The 25,364-nt window shown below is 41.7% G+C and overlaps 1 protein-coding gene and 1 pseudogene across 1 annotated transcript in view; both read left to right on the forward strand.

Annotated features, from left to right (window-relative positions):
- LOC108536737 (neuronal regeneration-related protein pseudogene) overlaps positions 1 to 12,876 on the forward strand; it is a 20,891-nt pseudogene extending 8,015 nt beyond the window's left edge.
- Positions 12,862 to 25,364, forward strand: part of PGM2 (phosphoglucomutase 2) — a 38,281-nt gene continuing 25,778 nt past the window's right edge. The window contains 5 exon segments of the mRNA XM_017883782.1: positions 12,862 to 13,001; positions 16,210 to 16,377; positions 20,903 to 20,990; positions 20,993 to 21,008; positions 23,957 to 24,041. Coding sequence (XP_017739271.1) covers positions 12,921 to 13,001; positions 16,210 to 16,377; positions 20,903 to 20,990; positions 20,993 to 21,008; positions 23,957 to 24,041 — 438 coding nt within the window. The 5' untranslated portion in view covers positions 12,862 to 12,920.

Consider the following 25,364-nt stretch of genomic DNA (forward strand, 5'->3'; position numbering starts at 1 on the left):
CCCCGCCCGGTTAGTTTTTTTTTTTTTTTTTTGAGACGGAGTCTCGCTCTGTCTCCAGGTTGAAGTGCAGTGGCGCGATCCCAGCCTCCCAAAGTGCTGGGATTACAGGCACGAGCCACGTGCCCGGCCGATTTCTGAACTTTCTTACTTTCTTCTTGGAAGCATTTGAGAAAGCTGATAATTGGTCCTTGAAACACTTGACACACTTGGCTTCCAAGACACCACACTCTCTGTTTTTCTCCTACAGTTCTGGCTGTGCCTTCTCAGGCACCTCTAAAGTTTGGGGTGCCCCAGACCTCAATTCTTGAATAAAGACCAACTGGGCCAAATTAATGTGCAGCCCATTTGATTTCACCTCACAACCTCTTCTTCAAAACGGATTTTTTTTGTTTTATATTTGTAAATGAAAGTTATACATGTCCATAATTTAAAGAGTTACATAATTCTAAAAGGCTTGTTAAGAAAAATGGCAGCCTCTACAACTTTGCCATTTCCAACAACGCAACTACATTTCATTCTTCTCAACCAATTCTTTTGTATTTCCCTCAATGGTTCTGAAGAACATTCTTATATAGATATGCCTTAGATATTTTTTTATTTTTTTATTTTTTTACTTTTAAACATTATTTATTTCCCACTGTAGGAGATGATTTTACTCTTTATTTTTATTTTTTTGAGACGGGGTCTCACTCTATCACACAGGCTGGAGTGCAGTGGCACAATCACGCCTTACTGCAGCCTCAGCCTCCCAGGTTTAAGTGATCCTCTCACCTCAGCCTCCCAAGTAGAGGGGACCAGATGCCCAGCTAATTTTTTTTTTTTTTTTTTTAATTTTGGCAGGGCGTGGTGGCTCACGCTTATAATCCCAGCACTTTGGGAGGCCAAGGTGGGTGGATCACCTGAGGTAGGGAGTTCAAGACCAGCCTGACCAACACCGTCTCTACTAAAAATACAAAATTAGCCAGGTGTGGTGGTGCATGCCTGTAATCCCAGCTACTAGGGAGGCTGAGGCAGGAGAATTGCTTGAACCCGGGAGGTGAAGGTTGTAGTGAGCCGAGATCGTGCCATTATGCTCCAGCCTGGAAAACAAGAGCGAAACTCCATCTCAAAAACAAACAAAAACATTTTGTAGAGATGGGGTCTTCCTGTCTTGCCCAGGCTGGTCCCAAATTCCTGGGCTCAAAGCGTTCCCCCACCTCGGTCTCCCAAAGTGTTGGGGTTACAGGTGTGAATCACAGTGCCAGGCCTGATTTTACATTTTAAAAAGTACGTCTAGACACACACACAAACACTCCTCCCAATGTCTCACCCTCCCACTATGTTGTAAGTTTGGTGAGATCGATATTCAGTGTTTCTATTTTATGGCTGTGTAAAATGGAAACACTGTTGGCAGCTAAATCAAAAAATCATATATTACTTATTTTCCTTTCCTGACAATTTATTTCTCTAGAACTTATATAATTGCCTTTTTAAAGGGGTGCCTAAATTTCTAATACTTAATGCTAATTTATTCCCAACTTTTCCTCCAGTTGAGCCAATCTCCTCTCAGTGCTTTCAAACCCATCAGGTGTTCTACCATTTTGGACTTTTTGAAACTGTCTCTCCTGGTGCTTTCTGACCTGCTCCGTCGGGATTAACTGATAGGTCAGCTGCACAGAGGTCATTTCAATGTCTTCCTGTAACATGGTTCTAGAGATACTTTTCATTTTTCTCTTATGAATCACCTGTTTCTCAGATCTCATGTCATCTTCTTGGGTTCACTCCCTCATTTGGCAAGAATGTTTTGAAATTTCATTATCATGTGTCTCAATGTGGGTCTTAGACATATTTCACCAGGTACTCAGATGTCCCTTTTAATGTGGAAATTTACCTCTGGGAATTTTTCTTGAATTATTTCTTTGATGATTCTCTCCCTCCATTTTCTCTGCTCTCCTTTTCTGCAATTCCGAAATTACTCCTTTGATTTCTCATTTATAAGACAATTTTTTAGGCTAGGTGTGGTGGCTCATGCCTGTAATCCCAGCACTTTAGGAGACTGGAGCAGGAGGATTACTTGAGCCCAAGAGTTTGAGACCAGCCTAGGCAAGATGGTGGGACCCCTATCTCTACAAAAGAATTTTTAAAAATTAGCTGAGCCTAGTGGCAAATGGCTGTGCTCCCAGCTACTCAGGAGGCTGAAGAGGGAGGATTGCTTGAGGTCAAGAGGTTGAGGCTGCAGTGAGCTGTGTTTATGCCATTGCACTCCAGCCTGGGCAACAGAGCAAGATCCTGTCCAAAAAAAAAAAGAAAACAAACAAACAACAACAAAAAAAAACCCTTTTCTCTTTTCTTTTTTTTTGTTCTAGGAAGACTTCTTGCACTTTTCTTCTAAGCATTCTTTGGAATTTTCATTTTACTATTAGGTTTTAATTTTCATGAACTATTTTCTATTCCCTAAATCTTCTCTCATTTTAATTATAAGACAATAATATTCTTATATACATATAATCTCACATTTAATTATAAGAAAAGCACAATTTTTTTCATCTTTCTTAAGATATTTTTTGTTTTTTCACATTCTCTTTTCCATGCATAACCTCTTTTTCATATAGATTATTTTCTTCTTGTGGTTTGTTTATTTTGGCCTTTGTCTTTCATACTGGAGGGTGTGCGCAAAATGTGGTGGTTCTCGGCTGTCATCTCATATTTAACGGTAGGGGACAAAAAGTTGATTAGAAGTTCTGCATGCTATATCAGATATATGGGTGACTTGGCTGAGCATTTCACTGGGGAACTGTCAACATCAGTAGTTCTTGTTCTTTCTTTTTGGGCTGGTTACAATCTCATAAGGTTCTACCAGCATTCCAGGAAAATAGATCAACAAGAAGCATGGGGTGGTATCAATATTCATAGTATATCAATTTTTATTTATTCCTCCTATTTTCACTTTGGTGTCCTGAACGTAATCCATATCTAGGGTTCCTCAGTCAAGAAATCCTCAGCATAAATGCTAGATAATAAATCTCCAGCCTTCTGCTGATGTGTGTAGTAAAGGGGCAATCACCATCGACATGGGGTATAAGGAGTCTAGAGATCTAACTGCTTCTTAAACAGATTTTCAGTCAATCTTTCTGGTCTTAGTCACCTTCACCTTAACTTGCAGAAGTATCTGGGTCTACCAATTCCTGAATCAGTGTGTGGTAGAGGGAGTCTACCTTGGAACTAGTTGCTCTTGGCTTTCCTACAGCCAGTGTGGGATTCAGCTCTCTTAAGGCTGTCATGACAGTCTCCACTCTTCCAACTACTTTCCACCCTCCACGATTTGCTATGGTTTCCCACCTCTTCTCATTCTCTTTGTCCTTGTGGATTTATGTCTTCCAAATATATCCCTTTATTTCCATTTTAGTGTGGTTTTAGAAGAGGTGGAAGTCAATGTATGTGGACAACTTGCTACTTTTGATGCGAAGCCTCAATCTAGGTTTTACCATTAATAAAACTAATATTTAATGTTTATCCATCAGATTGATTCTGTGATTTGGGGTTATTAATTTACTTTTCTGAGCCTTTTTAAAAATTCTACTTTTCTTGTTCATTGTAATATCTCTTTCATCTGTGTGTTAGACATATCATTAATGTTACATAAAATTAACCATTCAATGTTTTAGCAAATTCTTGTGAAAACTTTTCAAAGGGTATTTTTATGGTTGAACATGGAATTTTTTCTCCATTACCAAAACTAAAAACTAATACACACTGCTATGGACTGAATGCTTGTGTCCTCCCAAATTCATATGTTGAAATCCTAACCACCAAGATGATGATGTTAGAAGTGGGGCCTTTGGGAGCTGATTGGGTCATGGGAGTAGAGCCCGCATGGATGGAATTAGTGCCCTTATATAAGACGTCAAAGAGAGTCCCCTCACTCCTCCACCATTTGAGGACACAGTGAGAAGGTGGCCCTCAGCAGACAGTGAATCAGCTGGCACTTTGATTTTGGACTTCCCAGCCTCCAGAACTGTGAGAAATAAATTTTTGTTATTTATAAGCTACTCTAGTTTATGATATTTTGTTATAGCTGCCTGAATGAACTAAGACACATACATAAAAATGTTAACTGAGCATTAAGACATAAAGATATGGAATGGGATATTTGACATACAGGAATGACTAAACTTGTTGAAAATCTTTAATTATTTAGATGTCCAACTATATAATTACCTAAACCTTTAATTTCAAAATGAGCCTGTCTATAGCAAATTATATTTGTCAAACTACATTTTAATAAGATCTTATCAAGCCAAATGATGATACGATTTTTTAAAATGTGATAATAACCAGTACTCAAGAATTTTCTGCTTTCTGCAGAAGTCTTTATCTTTGTGCTAGTCAGAGGACATTTTGTAAAGCAAAATATGAAAACTGTAATGGTAAAAACTTTAAACTTATTTTATGTACATCATGTCTGAAGTTTGTTGAAAAACAATTGGTTTTCTTAACATTAAGAGCGGACTAAGAACCCTGATTGTCCCTTACAAAGGACAAAGGGTGGATGTACAATCCTCTTACAGGAAGGATGTCTGAGTCATCTGAAACCGTCATACCACACACACACACACACATACACACAGAGACAGAGAGAGAGAGACATATTGAGTACTTAATCACTGAAAGAAAATGGGATTAGAAAAAAGTCGAATAGCAGTTAGTATGGGAAAGTCTACAGGTTTAAAATTCTTTTTTCTTGACTTAAACACTGTATTTGTACATTATCACACCGCTGTAAAGAAATACCTAAGACCATGTAATTAATTTATGAAGAAAAAAGGTTTAACTGGCTCACAGTTCCACAGGCTCTACAGGAAGCATGTCTGGGGAGGCCATAGGAAACTTACAACCATGGCAGAAGGTAAAGAGGAAGGCGAAGAGGAAGGCAGCATGTGTTCACGTGACCACAGCAGGAAGAAGAGAGAGAGGAGCAGTGCTACATACTTTCAAACAGTCAGATCTTTTGATAACTCACTCACTATAACGAGAATAGCACCAAAGGGGAAATCCACCCCCATGATCCAATCACCTCCAACCAGGCTTCAACTCCAACACAGGGGATTACAATTTGACATGAGATTTGGGCAGGGACACAGACTCAAACCGTATCAAACACAATGGTCCTTTAAGAATTTAAGGCTGTATGATCCACCTTAAATTATGACTTGTGGGTTATCTTTGACACATAAGTTTGTTTGAGGCCAGTATTTCTTTTAAGAGTACACCTAGGTCTCCTATGTAATATTGTTCACTTCAGGAGACAGACTAAATTCCATATGAATGCAGGTACAATTAGAAACGACAGAAGTGAGAAGGTGGTAGATCAAGGTAATTTTGATGAAAAAGAACAACACAATGGATCAGACAGCTTCATCTGGAGCACAGCAATTTATACAGTGGCTGCCCAAACAGGCTAAATATTCAGTTTCCAAACCAGGGATGTTTCAGAAACATCAGGAATTATGTGGTGCTCAGGAAACAAAACAAAACAAAATCCAACTTTCCCTTCCTGCGAAGTCTCTTAAATTTAACTCTTTGCAGAGGTGTTAAAAAAAAAAAAAGGTGTCAGGCTCAGTCCCAAGCTGGAATGAGTATGCTAGCACTTTAGAGGGTGCTGAAGTTTTCAAACACAAAACTCTTACACGGCTTTATCCTCGCACATTCTGAGGACGTGGTTGGAGTATCTCTCTGACCAAGGCAGAAACTAAAGCACACAGCAATTCAGTGACAGTGCTTCTCTATGTTCACCAGCAACTTCATGCCTGGTTAACCACTCAAATGCCCCAGGCAAAAGGACACAATGATGCTTAACTGAACATCAACCCCCTAATCAGAATGAATGACTCCTGCCCTGAGAGCTAGGGAGAGGTGGTGGGTTGTGCTGGACAAGCAGACACTGGCAGGAGGAAAAAGAGAAGAGGAAGGCGGAGTCAAGGATCACAGACCAGCCCTGGTGTCGAACTTTTAATATTAGAAGGCCTAGTGGTAGTTTAAGTGCAAGGAATTATTAAAATTAGTAATAAGAAAAAATCAGACAATTTCATGAATTTAAGGAAAATAGGCATTAATAGGCCGGGCGTGGTGGCTCATGCCTGTAAACCCAGCACTGTGGGAGGCCGAGGTGGGTGGATCACCTGAGGTCAGGAATTCGAGACAAGCCTGGCCAACATGGTGAAACCCCGTTTCTACTAAAAATACAAAAATTAGCCAGGCATAGTGGCATGTGCCTGTAATCCCAGCTACCATGGAGGCTGAGGCAGGAGAATCGCTGGAACCCAGGAGGCAAAGGCTGCAGTGAGCCAAAATCGCACCACTGCACTCCAGCCTGGGTGACAGAGCAAGACTCCATCTCAAAAAAAAAAAAAAAAAAAAAAAGAAAAGAAAAGAAAAGAAAATAGGCGTAAATAATAGATATTTTAAATTTTCACTGAGAAAGATCATTAAACTCCAGATGATCTGCCAAAAAGATTTGCTGTTGGTGTACTTTGAGTTTATGGCCAGTAATGACTACACTGATAAAGTCTCCTGGCACATTATTTACTCATTTTCTCATCAGCCTTCAAATTAGAACACTGAGATAATGGTGATTGATGATACATTTTTCTTCATTAAATTCAGAAAGGTTCACTTGTTTTAGAGAAAAGGTTTGTGTAGGTTTCATACCTGTGCCTTATATTATTATTATTTTCTATGTTTATTTTTTCTTTATGAGCATAAGGGACCCAGTGATTCATTCTTCAACAAATACTTACTGAACATCTACTACAAACCAAGCACTGTTCTAGGTGCTGAAGGCTGAGTTAGGGAAAAAACAGCAGAAAAGACAGTCAAGGCTTTTTAAATCAAATTTATAACAGCATGGCAGGGAGTGATAAACACTTTGAAGAAAAACAAAGTAGGAGAAGAGAGTGGTGAAGATCCCATTTGAGGTACAGTGAACAAGAGAGTCAATGGTATATTGGTGACAGTTCATCCTGATTCATGAGAGCACACTCTTCAATTTTTAGGAATTGTAATTGTGAGAGCAGATGTTAAACACAGACATTAGTGGGGTTTGGATCTGTGTCCCTGCCCAAATCTCATGTCAAATTGTAATCCCCACTGTTGGAGGTGAGGCCTGGTGGGAGGGGATTGGATCACGGGTGAGGGGGGTGGATTTCCCCCTTGGTACTGTCCTCACAACAGAGTGTGTTCTCAGGAGATCTGGTTGTTTAAAAGTGTGTGGCACTTCCCTGCTCTCTCTCTTCCTCCTGCTCAGCCCTTGTGAAGTGCCAGCTCCCTCTTCACCTTCCGCCATTGTAAGTTTCCTGAGGCCTCCCTAGAAGCTGAGCAGGTGCTAGCATCATGCTTCCTTCAGAGGCCGGGGAACGTGAGCCACTTTTCATCATAAATTACCCAGTCTCAGGTATTTCTTTACAGCAGTGTGAGAACAATCGAATACTGCCATTATTGAAAATTAAATTATATGAACTTCAAAGTCAATATATTATATTAAAAACAAAGCTAATAAATACTCAAACTCAGCATCTTCTATGTAGATTACTGACTATTATCATGATCTATGTCCTTTAAGTTATTTACATCTATGATACCTGTGTATTGGAAATACTATATAATGGTGTGCTGCTCCAATCTCTTCCCAACTCTGTGTTCAGTGATATCACATTGTAGTTTTAAATCGACCATGATGGATGTATTTACACTATGGAAATTGGCAAATACTATAGGTCAGGGCTTTTTATCCCAGGGAGCCAGTTGTTAAACATTTACCAGCATTTTACAGAAGAGAGATCTTTCTGATGAGCTAATATTTGAGGAGAAGCCTGAATTAAATGTGGGAATATCTGGGGGAGGGCAATGCAGATATAGGCCTTAGACCAGCACTTGTTTGACATGTTCAAAGATCAGTCCAGAGAACAGCATGGCTCTAGGTAGGTAAAGATAAGTAAGATACCATTACTGTCCTCCAGGAAGTCAATCCAGTGAAGGAGAGACCATAAAGGGAAAATGATAATGAAATGAGCTTATAGGAAAGACAGAAGGGAGTGGAACATGCTAAAGAACACCAGAGATTGGCTGGGTGTGGTGGCTCACACCTGTAATCCCAGCACTTTGGGAGGCCGAAGTGGGCAGATCACTTGAGGTCAGGAGTTTGAGATCAGCCTGGCCAACATGGTGAAACCCCATTTCTACTAAAAACATACCAAAAAAATTAGCCAGCCATGGTGGTGTGCACCTGTAATCCCAGCTACTCGGGAAGCTGAGGCAGGAAAAGTGCTTGAACCTGGGAGGCAAGGGTTGCAGTGAGCTGAGATCGCACCACTGCACTCCAGCCTGGGCAACAGAGCAAGACTCTGTCTCAAAGGAAAAAAAAAAAGAAAACACCAGAGATGCAATCAGCAAAATCCAGACTGGGAAACCCTATAGGACAGACAATCTAGTTCTTCAACAAATAAACTGCAAGGAAATTGAGGCAGATTCTGTAAAATAAAAAAAGACCTCAAAGACATATGAAGCCATGGGAAGATTATTTGGCTCCTGATTCAAGCAAATTGCAAAAAATTATAAAATTAAGATTTAAGTTAAAATTATAATTAATATAAATTAATAGATATGTGGAAATTTAAACATTAAAGGGACATTCGATGGTATTTAAAAATTACTACTTTAATTTGTAAAATTTTAGGTGAGATAACGGTTTTGTGGTTATTTTCAAATGTCCTTATGTTTCAGAGATACATGCCAAAATATGTATAAGTGAAATGATATGATATCTGGCATCTTCCTCCAACTAACACAGGAAGGGGAAGTGGGTAGATGAAACAAGATTGGCCATGAATTGATCATTGTTGAGCTGTGTGGTAGTTACATAAGGATCAATTTCGTAAATAATTAAAACTTTCCATAACAAAAAGTTTTGGAAGAACTTTTTCTGGACTGGATACCAAGGGACTGATAGAATTGCTGACCAGGTATTTGAGGACATTGGGAAGACTTCCAAAGAAATGGGGACACTCATGTGAAAGCGTTCCCAGGCAGCAAGACAGCATGAACAAACAAATGAAGTTATTTTAAGCATCGCCTAACATCATCGATATCAAACATGGTTAGGATTTGGTTTTCATCAACAGCAGGCTATTATCACATGGAAACAGGTTGCCAGAGTTCATGGAACTTCCTTTGAAATGGATATGTGTAGAGATGGGCTGAGTGAAACAGGAGAGGGACTGAATGTTTGACTGGGATATCAGGAGACCCAGAGTGACAATCCTGGCTCTGTCATTAACCAGCCGTATGTCTTGGAGAAAGGCTCTTAAATTTTGGGTGTCTCCACTTCCTCGTTTACAAAACAAGAAGGTCTGACTTATTCCCTGAGAACCCTTCTTCAATCTCCTATTCGACGTGGGTTTCCACAGACATAAAATGATAACTGCGGGGTCATATGTAAGAAATTATCAGCTTCAGGTCTCTGCAGTGTCACTGTCAGAACCTCCAACGTCAGCAGGCGACCCCAGAAAAGTCCCTGACACAACCGTCTGCTTCACATGAGAAGCAAATGGGAGGAACACAGTGTGGCTGCGTGCATTGTTTTCCAACGCAGTAACTAAAATTTTGGTGCCCTTCTCAGTAAGAGAAAAGAATTGATTTACCATTTGGCAACTTACCAGTTAAAAGTTCCTCTCTACTTGGAAACTACACTTGCTTTCTTTCCTTGTTTCTATAAAAGAATATTGAAAAATCTGCTCCTTGGTGTCTCAAATGAAGTTAAAATAGTTCTGATTGGATATCACCCTGGGTCCACAGTTTCTAACATAATAAAAGGTGCCTGGCTGGGCATGGTGGCTCACACCTGTAATCCCAGCACTTTGGGAGGCCAAGGTGGGTAGATCATGAGGTCAGGAGTTCCAAGACCAGCCTGGCCAACATAGTGAAACCCCATCTCTACTAAAAACACAAAAATTAGCTGGGTGTGGTGGCACATGCCTGTAGTCCCAGCTACCAGGGAGGCTGAGGCGGGAGAATCACTTGAACCCAGGAGGCAGAGGTTGCAGTGAGCCAAGACCATGCCATTGCACTCCAGCCTGGGTGACAGAATGAGACTCCATCTCAAAAAAAAAAAAAAAAAGGTACCAAAATAACTTCCTTAGACACCACTCCCCACGTTTTGAACCATAGTAGAGACTCAGCTGCAACCATCCCTATCACAGAAGGACAGATATGAACTCTGAGGCCCAGAACTGCTGGATATTTAGAGACCCACCAGCCCCCCTCCTACCTTGGCAGAAGGCTGAAGGCTGCACAGACTCGTCTCGGAAAACTGGCATTTGAGAGGAAAACAAGGGTGAGTGAGATCTGCCTGGGTCTCTGATTCTCCATGTCCTGCAATTTTTTTTCCAGAGCATGACTGAGAAGAAGACTTATCTGGTACAGAGAAAAGAGAGAGCCTGTGTGGTGGACCTGTAGACCACCTAACATTTGGGGAAACTGAGGCAGCCTGTCCTCCTCTTCTTCTCTGTGCTCCAGTCTCTCAGGCTTTGCAGTCAGGGGAAGGACCACACTCTCACATTAACTACATCCTTCCCTCACATCTCTCTTAAGCTTCCAGTGCTCAAGCAAGCTTCCTGACTGAGGTGGCCTCTGTTAGCCTGCATCCTCATGACATCTCTCTGCTTTCCTTCCAGCATTTTATCAGTTTGTAATTATGTATTAACTGCTGTGATTACATGTTTAATATGCCTCCCCCATGACACTAAACAGATATCACAGATCCTGAATATATATTTTTTCTTTTTAAAATTGAAGAACATACTAGCCGGGTGCAGTGGCTCATCCCTGTAATCCCAACACTTTGGAAGGCCAAAATGGGCAGATCACTTGAGGTCAGGAGTTCATGACCAGCCTGACCAACATGGCGAAATCTGTTCTTTACTAAAAATACAAAAAAAAAAAAGGCTGGGCACGGTGGCTCACACATATAATCCCAGCTACTTGGGAGGCTGAGGCAGGAGAATCACTTGGACCCGGGAGATGGAGGTTGTAGTGAGCTGAGATCCCACCATTGCACTCCAGCCTGGGTGACAAAGCAAGACTCTGTCTCAAATAAATAAATAAATAAATAAATAAATAAATAAGCTGGGGCATGGTGGCACGCCCCTGTAATCCCAGCTGCTCAGGAGGCTAAGGCATGAGAATCTCTTGAACCCAGGAGGCAGAGGTTACAGTGAGCTGAGATCGTACCACTGCACTCCAGCCTGGGTGACAGAGCAACACTGTGTCTCAAAAAATAATAATAATTAAAAAATTGAAGAACATACAGAAAATGCACAACTCATAAGATTGCAGCTTAGTGAATATTACGAAGTGAACACACCTGTTGACCATCGTCCAGGTCAAGAAACAGAACAGTCCCAGAACCCCGGAAGGCACTCTCCCTCCTTCCCAAAGCTACCACTCTCCTGACATCCATAGATTAGTTTTGCCTCCTTTTTAGTTTTTAATCTTAAAACTTAAGAAAAAAAGATATAACTTACATACAGTGAACTTTACCCTTTATATCCTAGTTCTATGAGTTTTGATAAACGTAAACCCCGAACTCAATCAAGATACAGAACATTTCCACAACTCCCTCAAATTCCATTGTGCCCTTGGTAGTCAACCCCTCCCCCCACCCCCAGCTCTTGAAATTCACTGATTTGTTCCCTCTCCCTATAATTTTATATATTTCGGGTTTTTTGTTTTTTTTTTTTTCAGGGTCTCCCTCTGTCTCCCAGGCTGGAGAACAGTGGCATAATCAGAGCTTACTGCAGCCTCGACCTCCCAGGCTCAAGCGATCATCCCTCCTCAGGACTCCCTCCAGCTCCCCCATCACCAAGTAGCTGGGACTACAGATGAATGATCCAGTATTTTGGGGTGGGGAGGCGGGTTTTTGAACTCCGTCACTCAGTGTTTGTGAGATTCATTCATGATGTTGTGTATAACAGTAGTTCACTTGCACTGCTGTATCAATGTGCCATGATTTATTTATATGAGTGGGTATGGACATACTACCAAGTATTTATCCATTGTATTGTCGATGGTCATCTGGGTTGTTTCCAGTTTGAGGCTTTTACAAATAATGCTGCTAGAAATATTCCTACACGTGCCTTTTTATGCTTATGGGTATGCATCTTCTTTATGGCTTGGTGATACCAGCGTCAGGAAGATGTGCTCCTATGTTAGTTTCCATAAGTTTCACGCTACCTTTCACACTTAGAGCTACAATTGATCTGCAATTCAGAGCTGTGTGTGATGAGAAGTAGGGGGCCAATTTCTCTTTTTTCTTTTCACTACGTGGATATCCCGTTGACCCAGCACCATTAACTAAAAATAGTTTCCTCCTGTGCTCTGCAGCCCTGCCTCTGAAATAAATTGTCCATACAAGTGTATTTTTGTTTCTGGTCTCTATCTTATATTCCACTGGTCTTCCCACTTTGTTTTTCTTTTTCAAGATTTTTTTCTGGCTGTTCTTGACCCTCTGAATTTCTACATAATCTTCAGGCCCCTATCTGGGTGCACTTCCTGGTATCCCAGCATCTGACCTGTACCTGGCGCGCAGCAGGAACTCACGGCTGGCTGTAACCTGGATGCATCAGAGACGATAGCAAAGCCTTTCACTCGTTCCAGGTTCCAGCAACTCACCCCAGCCGCGCAATTCCTCCTCGCTCACTCCCACCCCCCGTGGCACACCCACAAAAGGCAAGGAGGCGTGCCCGCCGCGGCGCGCGTCACTTTCCCCAGGACCTGCTGGCTCAGCCGCGGCTCTCCCCGCCCCCGCCTCCGCCTCCACCTCTTGGGGCCGGGCCGGAAGAGTGACCTCGCCGCCTACTTCCCTCTGCCGCGACAGCACAAGCTCAGCGATGGCGGCTGCAGAAGACGGCGGTCTCGGTGAGAACACCCGGCTGGACCAGGAGACGGCCCAGTGGCTGCGCTGGGACAAGGTGAGGGGCGTCAGCAGGCGGGGAGCGCCCGGAGCGGGGCCGGGTGCTCCGACCTCCCCAGGCGCGCGCCGCGTGCGCTGCCTGAGCTGCCTTCCCGCCGCGTGCACCCCGCTTCTCTCCCGGGAAGACTCAAGAGGAGGGTGCGGCCGCTGCTAGGCTTCCTTCGGCCTGGCAGGCATGTGGCACGGTCGGAGTTAGGCCGGGAAAGCGTGTTCCCGGACGAAACCAGCCATCCGGCCGGCCGGACTGCAAGTTTGGAGTAGAGGAGCGAGCCAGGGTGGTCTAAGCGCGGCCAGACCCTGGACGCTGTCTAGCTGAGGGGAGCACGCCTGTCACTCAGACAGCTGGCTCGTCGTCCGTGCTCTGCTGTGCATCCCCATGAACCCAGAATCGCTCCGTCCCGCCTATTCCTTTGGCCGCTGAGACCTCTGCTGAGCAGCGTTGTGGTCCGGTCCTCCCATCCCGAGGGCTTGGTTACAAACCAAGGGTCCTCCTGGGTGGGCCCGCCTGGCTTCAGGAGTACCCGTTAGAACTTTGACTGCCGAGGAGGAACCCTTTGGACACAGCATGGTTTTCTGTCTCTTCAATCCTTTTCTTAGAGAGAATCAGGAACCCAGCTGTGGACATCACTCCCTCTCTCCTCTCTAACTTGCGTCTCGCCCTTCCTACCTGTTCTGCTTGCTGTTCGGTTTTCTCGGGATGCCCCTTGCTGCTCTCTTCTGCCGAACTTGTTTCTTCCGTTGTGACTCATTTTGTGCCTGAACTTAAATGTGGCTTACGTAGAGAGTCCTTCCTTGGCTCCGAAGTGTAAATTATTTCTCCCTAATATTCACTCTAAACGGTCTGTTATTTTCCTTTCTAGCTCTTACTACAAATGGTAAAAACAAAAAACACTCCAAAAACACTTGTTTGTAGGTTTGTTTAATGTCTGTCTCCAGGGCCGACTTCAGGGGCGAGAGACCCCTGCAGTCTTACAGGACTCCCGCTCCTAGAAGGGCCCACTGTTGTTTTAATGTCCTGCTGTCCTGTCTTGAAAATCTTAATGGTAAAAAGAGAGGTCACCCATTTTCATTGTGCACTGGACCTCCATAGATTATGTGACCAGGCCTCTCTGTTCTCACTACCTTGGTTTGGAGTGCCTGGCATAGGCATAGTGCATGACGCGTAGTAGGTCACTGAAATACTTGAATGAACAAAGCAGATTACAAGGTCAGTAGGGGTCAGGTCTTTGTCTTTATTTACCATTCTCCGGCCCCTACAGATAAAATGTCAGCAAATCCCATTTCCAGGATGCTATTGGCAACTCCTTGGGGCGTTTTCTTTTCCTGGGAAGATAACCTTGTGATTCTCAAGGGAAGAAAAATGTTTCCATTTCTGATAACTTGCAATTTGTAGAGTACAGAATTGTTTTGAAGTCAGAGTTCATAATGCACTTTCCCTAAGAAGAAAAAGGAGAAGAAAGCAATCTAATTTCTACACAGTGTTGCATCTGTGTATAGAAGGATTGTATCTCTCTGGGTAGAAATGAGATGTCCTTTTTTTTTTTTTTTAACCACTTCTCATGTTCTATCCTCTGTTAATTTCTTTTTTTGCTTTGAAACTGGCACCTAACTTAGAAGAAGCCCATTCATTCTCCAGTGAATCTCCCACCAGCTAAAAGTACTGCAGCCCTCTAGTCTGACTACCCCCCCGCGATTGGCAAGGCACCCTGGCAGGTGCCCTCTGTGTTTCCACCGTGCCCTTCATCCCTGCTCTTTTCTCTGCTGTCAGTTTTGGTCACTGCCAGGGCTGATTTTGATCCTGCTCTCCTCTTAACTTCTCATTCGTATCTGTCCATCTCCTTTGTTTCTCTCAGGCTACTTTCATATATATCAAATTTCATATATATCATATATATCAAAGACCATATATATAATTGGTCTTTCATATATATCAAAGACCAATTAAGATTTTCCAGACCTACACTATGAACAAGGGAGAATCACTCGATATTGGGTGTGGCAGTGAAGTCCGTGTTTTCTGATTCACTCCACGAATATTTATTGAGCCTCTTTTATGAGCCTCTTTTATGTACCCAATCTGAGCCCTTCTTTGGGGGCAGCTGACAGTCTGATAGGTAAGACTGTGTTCTGTAATTAGTGTCTGCTGCTTTTCACCAAAAAAGGTGGGGTTTACTTGATTCCTATTGAATCTGAAACAATCTGGAAATGTGGGCTTAATTCCAGAAAGCCAAGGTTTTATTTGCAATAGTATTTCAAAGTTTAATTACATGGCCATGTCCTGCATGAGTGCTCATCTAAGTGGATAATGACTGTAAAACAGGAATATAAAGTACTTCCTCTGTTGTTTTCCTGAATTCATAACTTAAAAGGCTCATATGAAATTAATGGGATTGTCATTATTTTTCTCCAACCTTAACATTTTCTGCAACTACCATACAAAAAAAAAATAGGGCAACGTATGATGAACTTAAATGAATCATGTCAGCGTCCATTTGAAGCAGTTAATGTTATAGAAAAGGCACTAGATTAACGTTTATCTTGCAATTTAAGCAAGTCACTCAATCTCTGAGGCTTCCACATCTATAAAATTAGGTTTCTGTTATTTGTCTGCTTCTTGGAGATGTTACAATATTCAAACTTAACCAGGTATGTGAACGCCTGGTATGAATTATAAAATATTACAAAAGTAAGGTTTTGATTTAAATTGTGTAATCTCTCCGGAAAATTGGAGGGCATTAGGGAGAAAAATGAACATTTAATCACAACTAAGTGCCAGGTAGAGAAAGATGTTTTACATTAAGTTGAAGTAAACCACCTTAAAACCTTAAAAATCGAGTAAGGGAGGTTCTAGATTATTCCCATTTTGCAAATGGGGAAACAGAATTTGAGAACTGAAATAATCTGCACAAGCACCTAGAGTTGGCAAGTAGTGTGCTGGGATTCCATTCTGGGGGTTAGACTCATATGGTAAAACCTCCACTTCTGTTTCTCCAAAAGTGCTTACCTTGACAGGAAAGAACAGAACACTTAACATTATAATGTCAAACTGACTTCATATTTCAGATTTCAAAAGCATCAGAAAATTGAAAGGTCTACATATATATATTTTTTTTTTCTATGGGTTAGAATAATTGTGGGTTTTTTTACATTTCTGATTTTTCATTCACTTATGTGTCTCGCTGTATCTATACATTTTTGTTTTGCAGAATTTCTTAACTTTGGAGGTAGTGAAACGACTAATAGCAGAAGGTAATAAAGAAGAACTAGAAAAATGTTTTGGGGCCCGATTGGAGTTTGGGACAGCTGGCCTTCGAGCTGCTATGGGACCTGGAATTTCTCGTATGAATGACTTGACCATCATCCAGACTACACAGGTACCACATTTTTATGATTCTTAGTAACTCAATGTATCCCCTAGCTCATTTTCTATTTGACAGACCTAATTTGTTCTAATTATGGACATGTCTTATCAGCTTGGCTAGACACAGGAAGTCGCCACCATTTACTCCATAAAGTAAGTTGGTCGAAGTAGCACTTGATCAGGACTCATATAGCCATTCATTCATTCATTCAGCACACTTATTGAGTGCCTATTATGTGCCAGTCACTGGGGATATGAGAGTGACTCAAGCAAACAGATTCTCTCATGGAGCTTTCCTTCCCGTATAAATGCACCAAGTAAACTGACAACTTTTAAGGTTCTATTATTTTTGCCATGGTTACATAGCAAGTGCTAAAAAGCTTTTCTGACTGCTAGAATTACCAAGAGCCTGTTCTCCTTTGTTTTATAGTCTGGATTGAGTCTGAGTTTCCTTGCCTTAACTTGTGAATATTTTTGTCAGAGTCTAGACCCAGCTTTTAGGAAAGAGATAATTTGAGAAAACAGAAGCACTTCCACTGGGTATTGGCAGTACTGTTTATGAGGGAAATGAAATAGAACAGATTATTCTTATCAGTATTTCTTCAGCTTAGACCTGTTAATGATGAATATCACTTTAATTCAGGGAAAAGAAAGGCTAGAAAAAATTGCCTAATAGTGATTACATGTGCCTCACATATACATCCCAGCATAAAAGGCAAAGCTGGGCATGTTGTAACAAAACTCCAATAAGGAAAGCTTATCTAAGGATATGGAATTACCATGGGGGCCAGGCACGATGGCTCATGTGTGTAATCCCAGCACTTTGGGAGGCTGAGGCAGGCGGATCACTTGAGCCTAGGAGTTCAAGACCAGCCTGAGCAACATGGTGAAACCCTGTCTCTACCAAAAATACAAAAATTAGCCAGGCGTGGTGGTGTGCACCTGTAATTCCAGCTACTTGGGAGGCTGAGACAGAGGGATTGTTTGAACCTGGAAGGCAAGGTCGTAGTGAGCTGACATCGTGCCACTGGACTCCAGCCTGGGCAACAGAGCAAAACTCTATCTCAAAAAAAAAAAAAAAAAAAAAAAAAACGATTTGCCATGGGAACTCCTGGTCACAAATTCTTATTAAGCAATAGGGCTCCCTAAGATGCTGGAGGAAAGACTTAGAATGGGGTAAGTTCGGGGATCCTATTCGGTTTGTGGATAACATAGGAACTGTAGGAACTGTGCTGATGAATAAGGTTGCCTTCTATGCCAGTTACTAGGGCTATATAACAAATCACTGGAAACATAATGATTTAAAACAACAACCACATTTATTTTGATCACAAATCTGCAATTTTGGTAGAACTCAGTGAGGACAGCTTATCTCTGCTCCACTCAGTACCATCTGGTCCAGTTTGGAGGCTGGAATCATTTGAAGGCCTCAGATGAAGAATTTCATTCACACATCTGAAATTATTACTGGCTATTAGCCGGGATCTTAGCTGGGGCTGGAGCCCCTTCATGTGGCCTGGACTTCCTTATAACATGGTGGTTGGCTTCCAATGGAGTATCCAGAGAGGGAGAGAGAGAATGTACCAGTTGGAAGCTGTGCTGACTTTTATGACCTAGCTTTGAAAGTCGCACAATGTCACTTCTACCATATTCAGTTTGTTAAAAGTGAGTCAGTAAGGCTGTCTCATATTCAAGGAGAGGGCACATAGATACCCACTTCTCATTGGAGGAGCATTAATGTCACATTGTAAGAGGAACATGTGGCATGGCTTATGTTACCGGGGCCATCTTTGGACAATCCAGTTGGTTACACCTGCCATTGGGCGTAATCGTTAGGGATTTCTAAGGGATTGTAGATTTACCTAGAGCTTTTTCCCCTGTATTTTTCTACATCTAGTTTCTGAGAGTAATGAAATGTATTCCTGTTAAGGACTATCTTACCCATTTTCTCCTAGAATTGGTCTTCTCTGGGGTAAACCCTGTGGTAAAGAAGATGATCAGTATGCTAAAGGTCATGTAATTCAACCAGACACCACTTGGGGTCATTTTCTCCACGACCCCACCACTCTGAAGTGCTCATTCAGCCTATTCTTGGATACTTATAATAGGAGACAGAGAAATGAAGAGTTAAGAAAGTTTTATCTGAGCAGCAGGTATATCTTTAAAATCTTAGGAGTGGATTCAAAATTAGAGGCAAGAGGATTCCCAGAACAAACAGCCCAGGTTTCTACCCCGTCTTGGGTAGTGTTCCCTGGCAGAATGCTGATAGACAAATATATTGGTAATTTTTCACTAGTCAGACTTTCTTGGTGGCATAGGTGCTCTTCCTGCTGGTCTCTGGGTGTGGAGCCTCATTCTGAGGTACCCCAAAGTTTGCCTGGTTCGTTTAAGAAGCAGATGTATGTGATTCAAAAATATGTCAAAGGAAACAGGACAGAGAGACTGGAGGAAACTTTTGAATTGTTTGCCTCATTGATAGAGGTTATAATTTCCTCCTGCCAATTAATTTATGCTGTGTTTATGCTCTATTTTGGATTCTGTGTTCTTAGATTATTTGATTTAGCCATGGCATACCAGTGATGGGAAACTCACTGTCCTCTGAAAGAGGCCATTCTATCTTTGGACCATTCTCATTAAAAGATGGTTTCATTATTTTAAGCCAAAATCTGCCTTTCTGTAGAATTTACGTATTGGTCTTAGTTCTACTTTTTGAAGTCAAACAAATAAACATGCTTCTTATGTTTTATAATAACATTTTATTTCTGAAAACCTCTCTCTTCCCCCCACTGAGTCTTTCATCTAGAATAGGAATTCACTTTTCTCTTGGCCATTCTTTCAGGTCCTCATCCTCAGCAGGCCTCTGAGATTTTTAGAGAATCTGGAGGTGTGAATGCTTTTTGCCCCATGGAGCATTAGGGCCACAGCTCAAGGGTTGAGCAGAAAGAGGGGTACTGTCACTGTTGTAAGTCTTAGAGTATCAGGCATGTGGCTACCTTCTGGGGAACCCACGAAACCAATACATGTGGCCTTATTTCCTTGTATCACTCAGCCTCAGAAGATAATCCCAGTGCAATGTATTTGTTCAGGAGAAGCTAAAGGCATTCTAAATTAGCTTTGCTCTGGCAACAAGGCTGTGATGTATCCCCTGCTACCCAAAATAAAAGTAATGTGTTGGGCATGGTGGCTCATGCCTATTATCCTAGCACTTTGGGAGGCCAAGGCAGGAGGATTGTTTGAGCCCAAGAAATTGAAACCAGCCTGGGCAAAACCAGCCTGGAAAATATGGCAAGATTCCATCTCTACATAAATTGTTTTTTAAAAATTAGCCAGGCGTGGTGGCAAGTGCCTGTAGTCCCAGCACGTCAGGAGGCTGAGGTGAGAGGATTACTTGAGCCTGAGAGATTGAGGCTGCAGTGAACCGTGATCATGTCACTGCACTCCAGCATGGGAGACACAGTGAGACCCCATCTCAAAGGAAAAAGAGTTACATATATTTTAATAAGACTTTAGCAAAAGTGAAATAAATAATGTAAAATGAATCATTATTTTTGCCCGGTCTACCACAGTTTTCTTTGTTTTATATGGCTTTGAAGGAAAATAACAACAAAAATAATGCTTACAACAGCAAACACTTAATATAGTACTTAGTTGGTGTTGAATTCTCAGTACTTTGCATGTTTTCATTCGTTTGCTCCTTATGAGGTAGATATTGTTATTCCTGTTTTACAGAAGAGGAAACTAAGGCACCAAGAAATTAAGGAACTTGTCATTTGCTTGTAGGTGGCAGCGTGGAGTACAGACTCACAGATTGTGCTTCTAGAGTGTGTGCTTTTAGGCCCTGCACTGAAGCATCTCTCACCAGCCCTGGGTACAAATCCAGGCTCTGCTACTCGAATATCTGAAACAAGACAAGTCACTGTGCCTCTCTGAGCCTTATTTTAACCATCTGTAAAATGGGATTTCTGGTCAGGGGCAGTGACCCACACCTATAATCCCAGCATTTTGGGAGGTGAAGGCAGGAGGATTATTTGACAATAGTTCAAGACCAACCTGGGCAACGTAGCAAGACCCTGTCTCTACAAAAAATTTTTAAAACTTAGTTGGGCCTGGTAGCATGCACTTGTGGTCCTAGCTTCTGAAGAGGCTGAGTTGGGGCAGCGGGGAGGATTGCTTAAGCCCAGGAATTCAAGGTTGCAATGAACTTTGATTGTGCCATTGCAACTCCAGCCTAGGCAACAGAGCAAGACCCTGTCTCTGGGGAAAAAAAAAGTTTTCCTAACAAAGTCGATCTGAGGTTAGAGATAACAGCTACTAAGTGATCAATGGCTAACACAGTACCTAATACAGAAACACGTAGATAATAAACAAAGCTATTATTTTCTTATTGTTGAGTTTGCTTTCCTTACTGAGGTGAATTTTTCCCCCTCTGCTATAGTGTTCTATGAAATTTGAGAAAACTTAATTTTGTCCAATTTTCTACATGGTATATATAAAATATGTTAAAGCGTATACTTTTTAAATCTATGGCATATTTGTAGGGATTTTGCAGATACCTGGAAAAACAGTTCAGTGACTTAAAGCAGAAAGGCATCGTGATCAGCTTTGACGCCCGAGCCCATCCATCCAGTGGGGTAGCAGCAGAAGGTATTTAAACATTTTACAAAATGATGCTTTTATAATTTATTTTGCAGTTTTATTTTAATCACCATCTCAATTACTTGACTTTAATATATTCATTAGCCTCATTGCTTAACAATAAAAACAATAGGTAACTTCTCTTGGCAACTTTGAAAGATTCTGGTTTTACATTGGGTTGAGGAAATAAAATTATTTAGACAATTTAGAATGTAATACCTATCTAAACAAAAATTTCTTAAACTGGGAGTATTATTTCACCCTCTCATTTGCCTTGTTATACATAATTTTTTTTAATTTTTTAAAATTTTTTATTATACTTTAAGTTCTAGGGTACATGTGCACAATGTCCAGGTTTGTTACATATGTATACATGTGCCATGTTGGGGTGTGCTGCACCCATTAAATTTATACATAATTTTTACCGTGCTATTCATAAACCTCATGACCCCCTTCCCACTCTTGAATGCCCACGTCAAGCTGCATTTCTGAAACATTCTCAAACCAGTGGGACTCTGTTATGTAGCTGTAGGCGTGTGATGCTGATGGTGATAATGATAACAGTAATAACAGCAATCATTTGAGTGCTGATTATGAACCAGACACTTACGTATTTACTCATTCTATCCTCACAGCAACCTGTAAGGTATGCACTTTCATCCCTTTACTTTGAGATTATAATGTGAAAGCAGGAGTCGCAATTTAAACCTAAGGAGGCTAGTACCAGCGGTCAGCAAACTTTTTCTCTAAAGGGCAAATAGTGGATATCATACACATTGCGTATCACATGATTCCCACCACCACTACTCATTCTCCCATGAAGCAGAGAAGCATCCATAGACAATGCATAAACACAGGAGCATGGCAGTGTTCCAGTAAAACTTTATTTACAAAATGGGCTGGCTGTAGTTACCAACCCCTGCCCTTAACCATGTTACATAACCCTCTTTTTTACTTGAACACTTCCTCTGTTATGATGAATTTTTAATCATTCCAGAGTATCAGTATTAGTAGTATCTTAGAATTATACATATTGAATATTAATGAAAAGTCTCATTAACTTTACAGAGCTGGATGAGTTTATAGAGTCCTATATTTGCCCATCAGGAGCTTCCAATCTAAGACAGAAGCACTCGTGGTGACAAACGTGTGACCGTGAGGAAGGGTGTATAGCCAGAGAAAATCACCAGGCGGCATCAGCCCCAGGTTGAACTCGGGGGCATACGGTTTTAGTCTTTAGCTTTGCAGCTCAAAATGTGGTTTTGTCAGTAAAGCAAGAGAAAAGTTATAGCTCTGGGGGATAGATGCACATAAACTACATTCACAAGAGAATGATGTGGTGTAAACTAGCATATCAGCTTGTCATTTACAGTTAGTGGATATACAGTTAGAACTAAATCATCACCATGTTCCTCTGCCACCCCAGGGCAGGTCAGATCCTTTGCTCAGAGCATGCACAGTGCTTATATGTGGCTAAATCTACCTACTGAGCTTAAATTTCTTCATTTTAGGCTGACTGCCCTGCTTCTGGTTGATACAACCTTCAGAGATATGTTAATATTATCAATTAAGGTACAGATTTTTTTGCCCTGGCTTAGGTCCCTATCATTTCCTTAAAGTGAGTGATGTTACTGATTTAAGCTTATGGTTCAAGTCTCAGAGTTTGATGGGATGGGATGGAGTGGAACTCAAGGCTACTCTCTATTACCTACAAGGCGTGAGACATTTAGAGATCGTAACGTAAGTGTTTAACCAACACATAGTAAGATATTCATAATGAGTGAAAGGAATCTTCATAAGGAGTTGGAAACTATTGCAGTTTCTGAATTTTGCCCAAAAAAATGTTTATTCTTTAATCTTCCAATTTTAAGTATCTAGTGGGGAACGTAAGCAGTAACTGTTAAGTACATGCAGAGAACGCATCGCGTTTTTTGTGCACATTTGTAACGTAGAGAGAAAGAGTGGAGATCTGCTCTTTGTCCCCCAGGCAGCCTTCAGAATACTGTTTGATGAAGCTAGTGCTCAAGAAGTATTTGGGGAGAGGATGAATGATCTGATTGTTTAACCCACAAGGATGGTATAATGTTGTTCATTCTGAGTAAATTGCTCATTTATTTGTGGTAATGTATTTTACACCAGCTTGAAGGAAGATTTGATGCCATTTCTGTGTCTTGCCCTGAGCAAGTTTCTGTGGAAGTTGAGAAAAATGTCAAATAATTAAGTTTTCTTTCAAAGGCTGATTGGAACCAAGATGTATATACGTGTATGGGGGTGTGGTGTGTGTGTGTGTGTGTTTGTGTGTGTATGTGTGTATATACACACATGCATACTCCAGGATGTCTTATATTTCAAATAAAGCAATCTCTAATCAATTTCCAGTCTGTGTGGTGTACGCTGGATTGTGATAGGCTTAGGTGGGGATTTTCAGCCTCTGCTCTGTTGACGTGTGACTGCACAGTGGCTGGGTGATTTTTTTGTGGTTGTGGGGCACATTATAAGGTGTTTAGCAGCACCCCTGACCTCTCCCTACTAGCTGCCAGTAGCGGCTCTCTCTGTTCCCCAGTGTGACACGCAAAAATGTTTCCAGACATTTCAGATGCCTGGAAGGAGAAGGTGCAGACTTGCCCTGGCTGAGAACCACTGAGGTAGATGGAGAGCTGAAAGGCTGGGATGCAGCCTGGCTCCGCCACTAAGTGGCTGTTAGACCCAGGGAAAGGGGCCTGGCCTTTCTTGGCTTTAGTGCCATTTCTGTAAAACAAAAGAGTGAAATGAGATGACTCCTGAGAGTCCTTCAGCTTTACTGTCCCATGCCAGGGTAAAGATTGTAATAAATGCTATCCTTGATCTGGCTGCTGCATTCACCCTAAAGAACGTTCGGCATTCATTCCCTTCTTTCCATCTCTCACAGTCCTGATCACTCAACTCTCCTTTTCTTCCCTGGCACTCTGCATTCGCAGGTTTGCCCGACTTGCTGCAACCACATTTATCAGTCAGGGGATTCCTGTGTACCTCTTTTCTGATATAACGCCAACCCCCTTTGTGGTAAGTAGCCATTTCCTTTCATAATTTCCTGTCACATGATCAGGGATGGGACTTGGCTGAATTTGACAGTCTTTAGGGCTATTGGGATTGGACTGTTTGAATGACAGAGGAGCTCCTTGGCATATACGAGGCATTTTCTTTTCTCTCCTGGAATGTTTCTCCCACATCCTGGTAATATTTCTCTGGTGTTCAACTTTTGATTCATCGGAATTGGTTTTTTTAAAGTGCAGTTTTCCTTTTGTTTGCATTCTAAGGATATTTGAGTGAGTTAGCAAAAAAAAAAAAAATTTTTTTTGAGACAGAGTCTCGCTCTGTTGCCCAGGCTGGAGTGCGATGGTGCAGTCTTGGCTCACTGTAACCTCCATCTCCTGGGTTCAAGCAATTCTCCTACCTCAGCCTCCCAAGTAGCTGGGATTACAGGCGCCTGCCACCACGCCCAGCTAGTTTTTGCATTTTTAGTAGAAATGAGGTTTCACCACATTGGCCACGCTAGTCTCGAACTCTTGGCTTCAGGTCATCTGCCTGCCTTGGCCTCCCAAAGTGCTGGTATTACAGGCGTGAGTCACCGCACCTGGCCTTTTCTCCGTTTTTAAATTTGGTTTGTAGTTCTTTTTCTCAGCTATCACAATTAAGAAACTTCTTGGGTCGAAATCTGAATTCACTTCAAACCCTGTCTTGTCATGAATATTTTTGACAAGCTGACGCACCCCTGTTTTATACAAATGTTTTATTCTAAATACTATTCATGGCTAGTACAGAGAGCATGCTCGGCATGTTTGAGTAAGACTTTCATCAGATCCTTTGTGTAGCACAATCTAAAGAAAAAGACAGTAGGGACTATGACAGCTGTTACTTTGACATAGACAAAACTTTTAAGAGCTGGGCCAGATGCTGAAAATACGTTTTGAAAAATGTGATTTGGATGCAGTTACTTGCATCTAGTAGAAATGAGACTGTATCGCTACAGAAGGAGATTCCAACTCATTTTGTGTTTGCTGGCTCTAGTGCACTGACAGGTAGATGCAGCACCCCTAGGCTGTAAATAACCTGGTACACACACTATTCACATCTAAATGTAGTTCAAGTTTTATTGTTTGATGGAAAAATTATCATCTATTCAAGCATCCTAATTACCTTCTGTACTAAGCGTTAATAGCTATTAATTTTATGTCAGACATGAATTGATCCAGTGTGCCATGATCCTTTGTCCACACTGAGGAGTCATTCTCCTCTTTTCTTTGGCCCAGGACACCTGAGAGATATGACATAACTTCCAGGGGGTTGAGTGACTGCAATGATTCTTGGTGGGAGGGTGGAGGGGAC

The sequence above is a fragment of the Rhinopithecus bieti genome, unplaced genomic scaffold, assembly GCF_001698545.2.
Source record: "Rhinopithecus bieti isolate Rb0 unplaced genomic scaffold, ASM169854v2 scaffold_13349, whole genome shotgun sequence".
Classification (NCBI taxonomy): domain Eukaryota; kingdom Metazoa; phylum Chordata; class Mammalia; order Primates; family Cercopithecidae; genus Rhinopithecus; species Rhinopithecus bieti.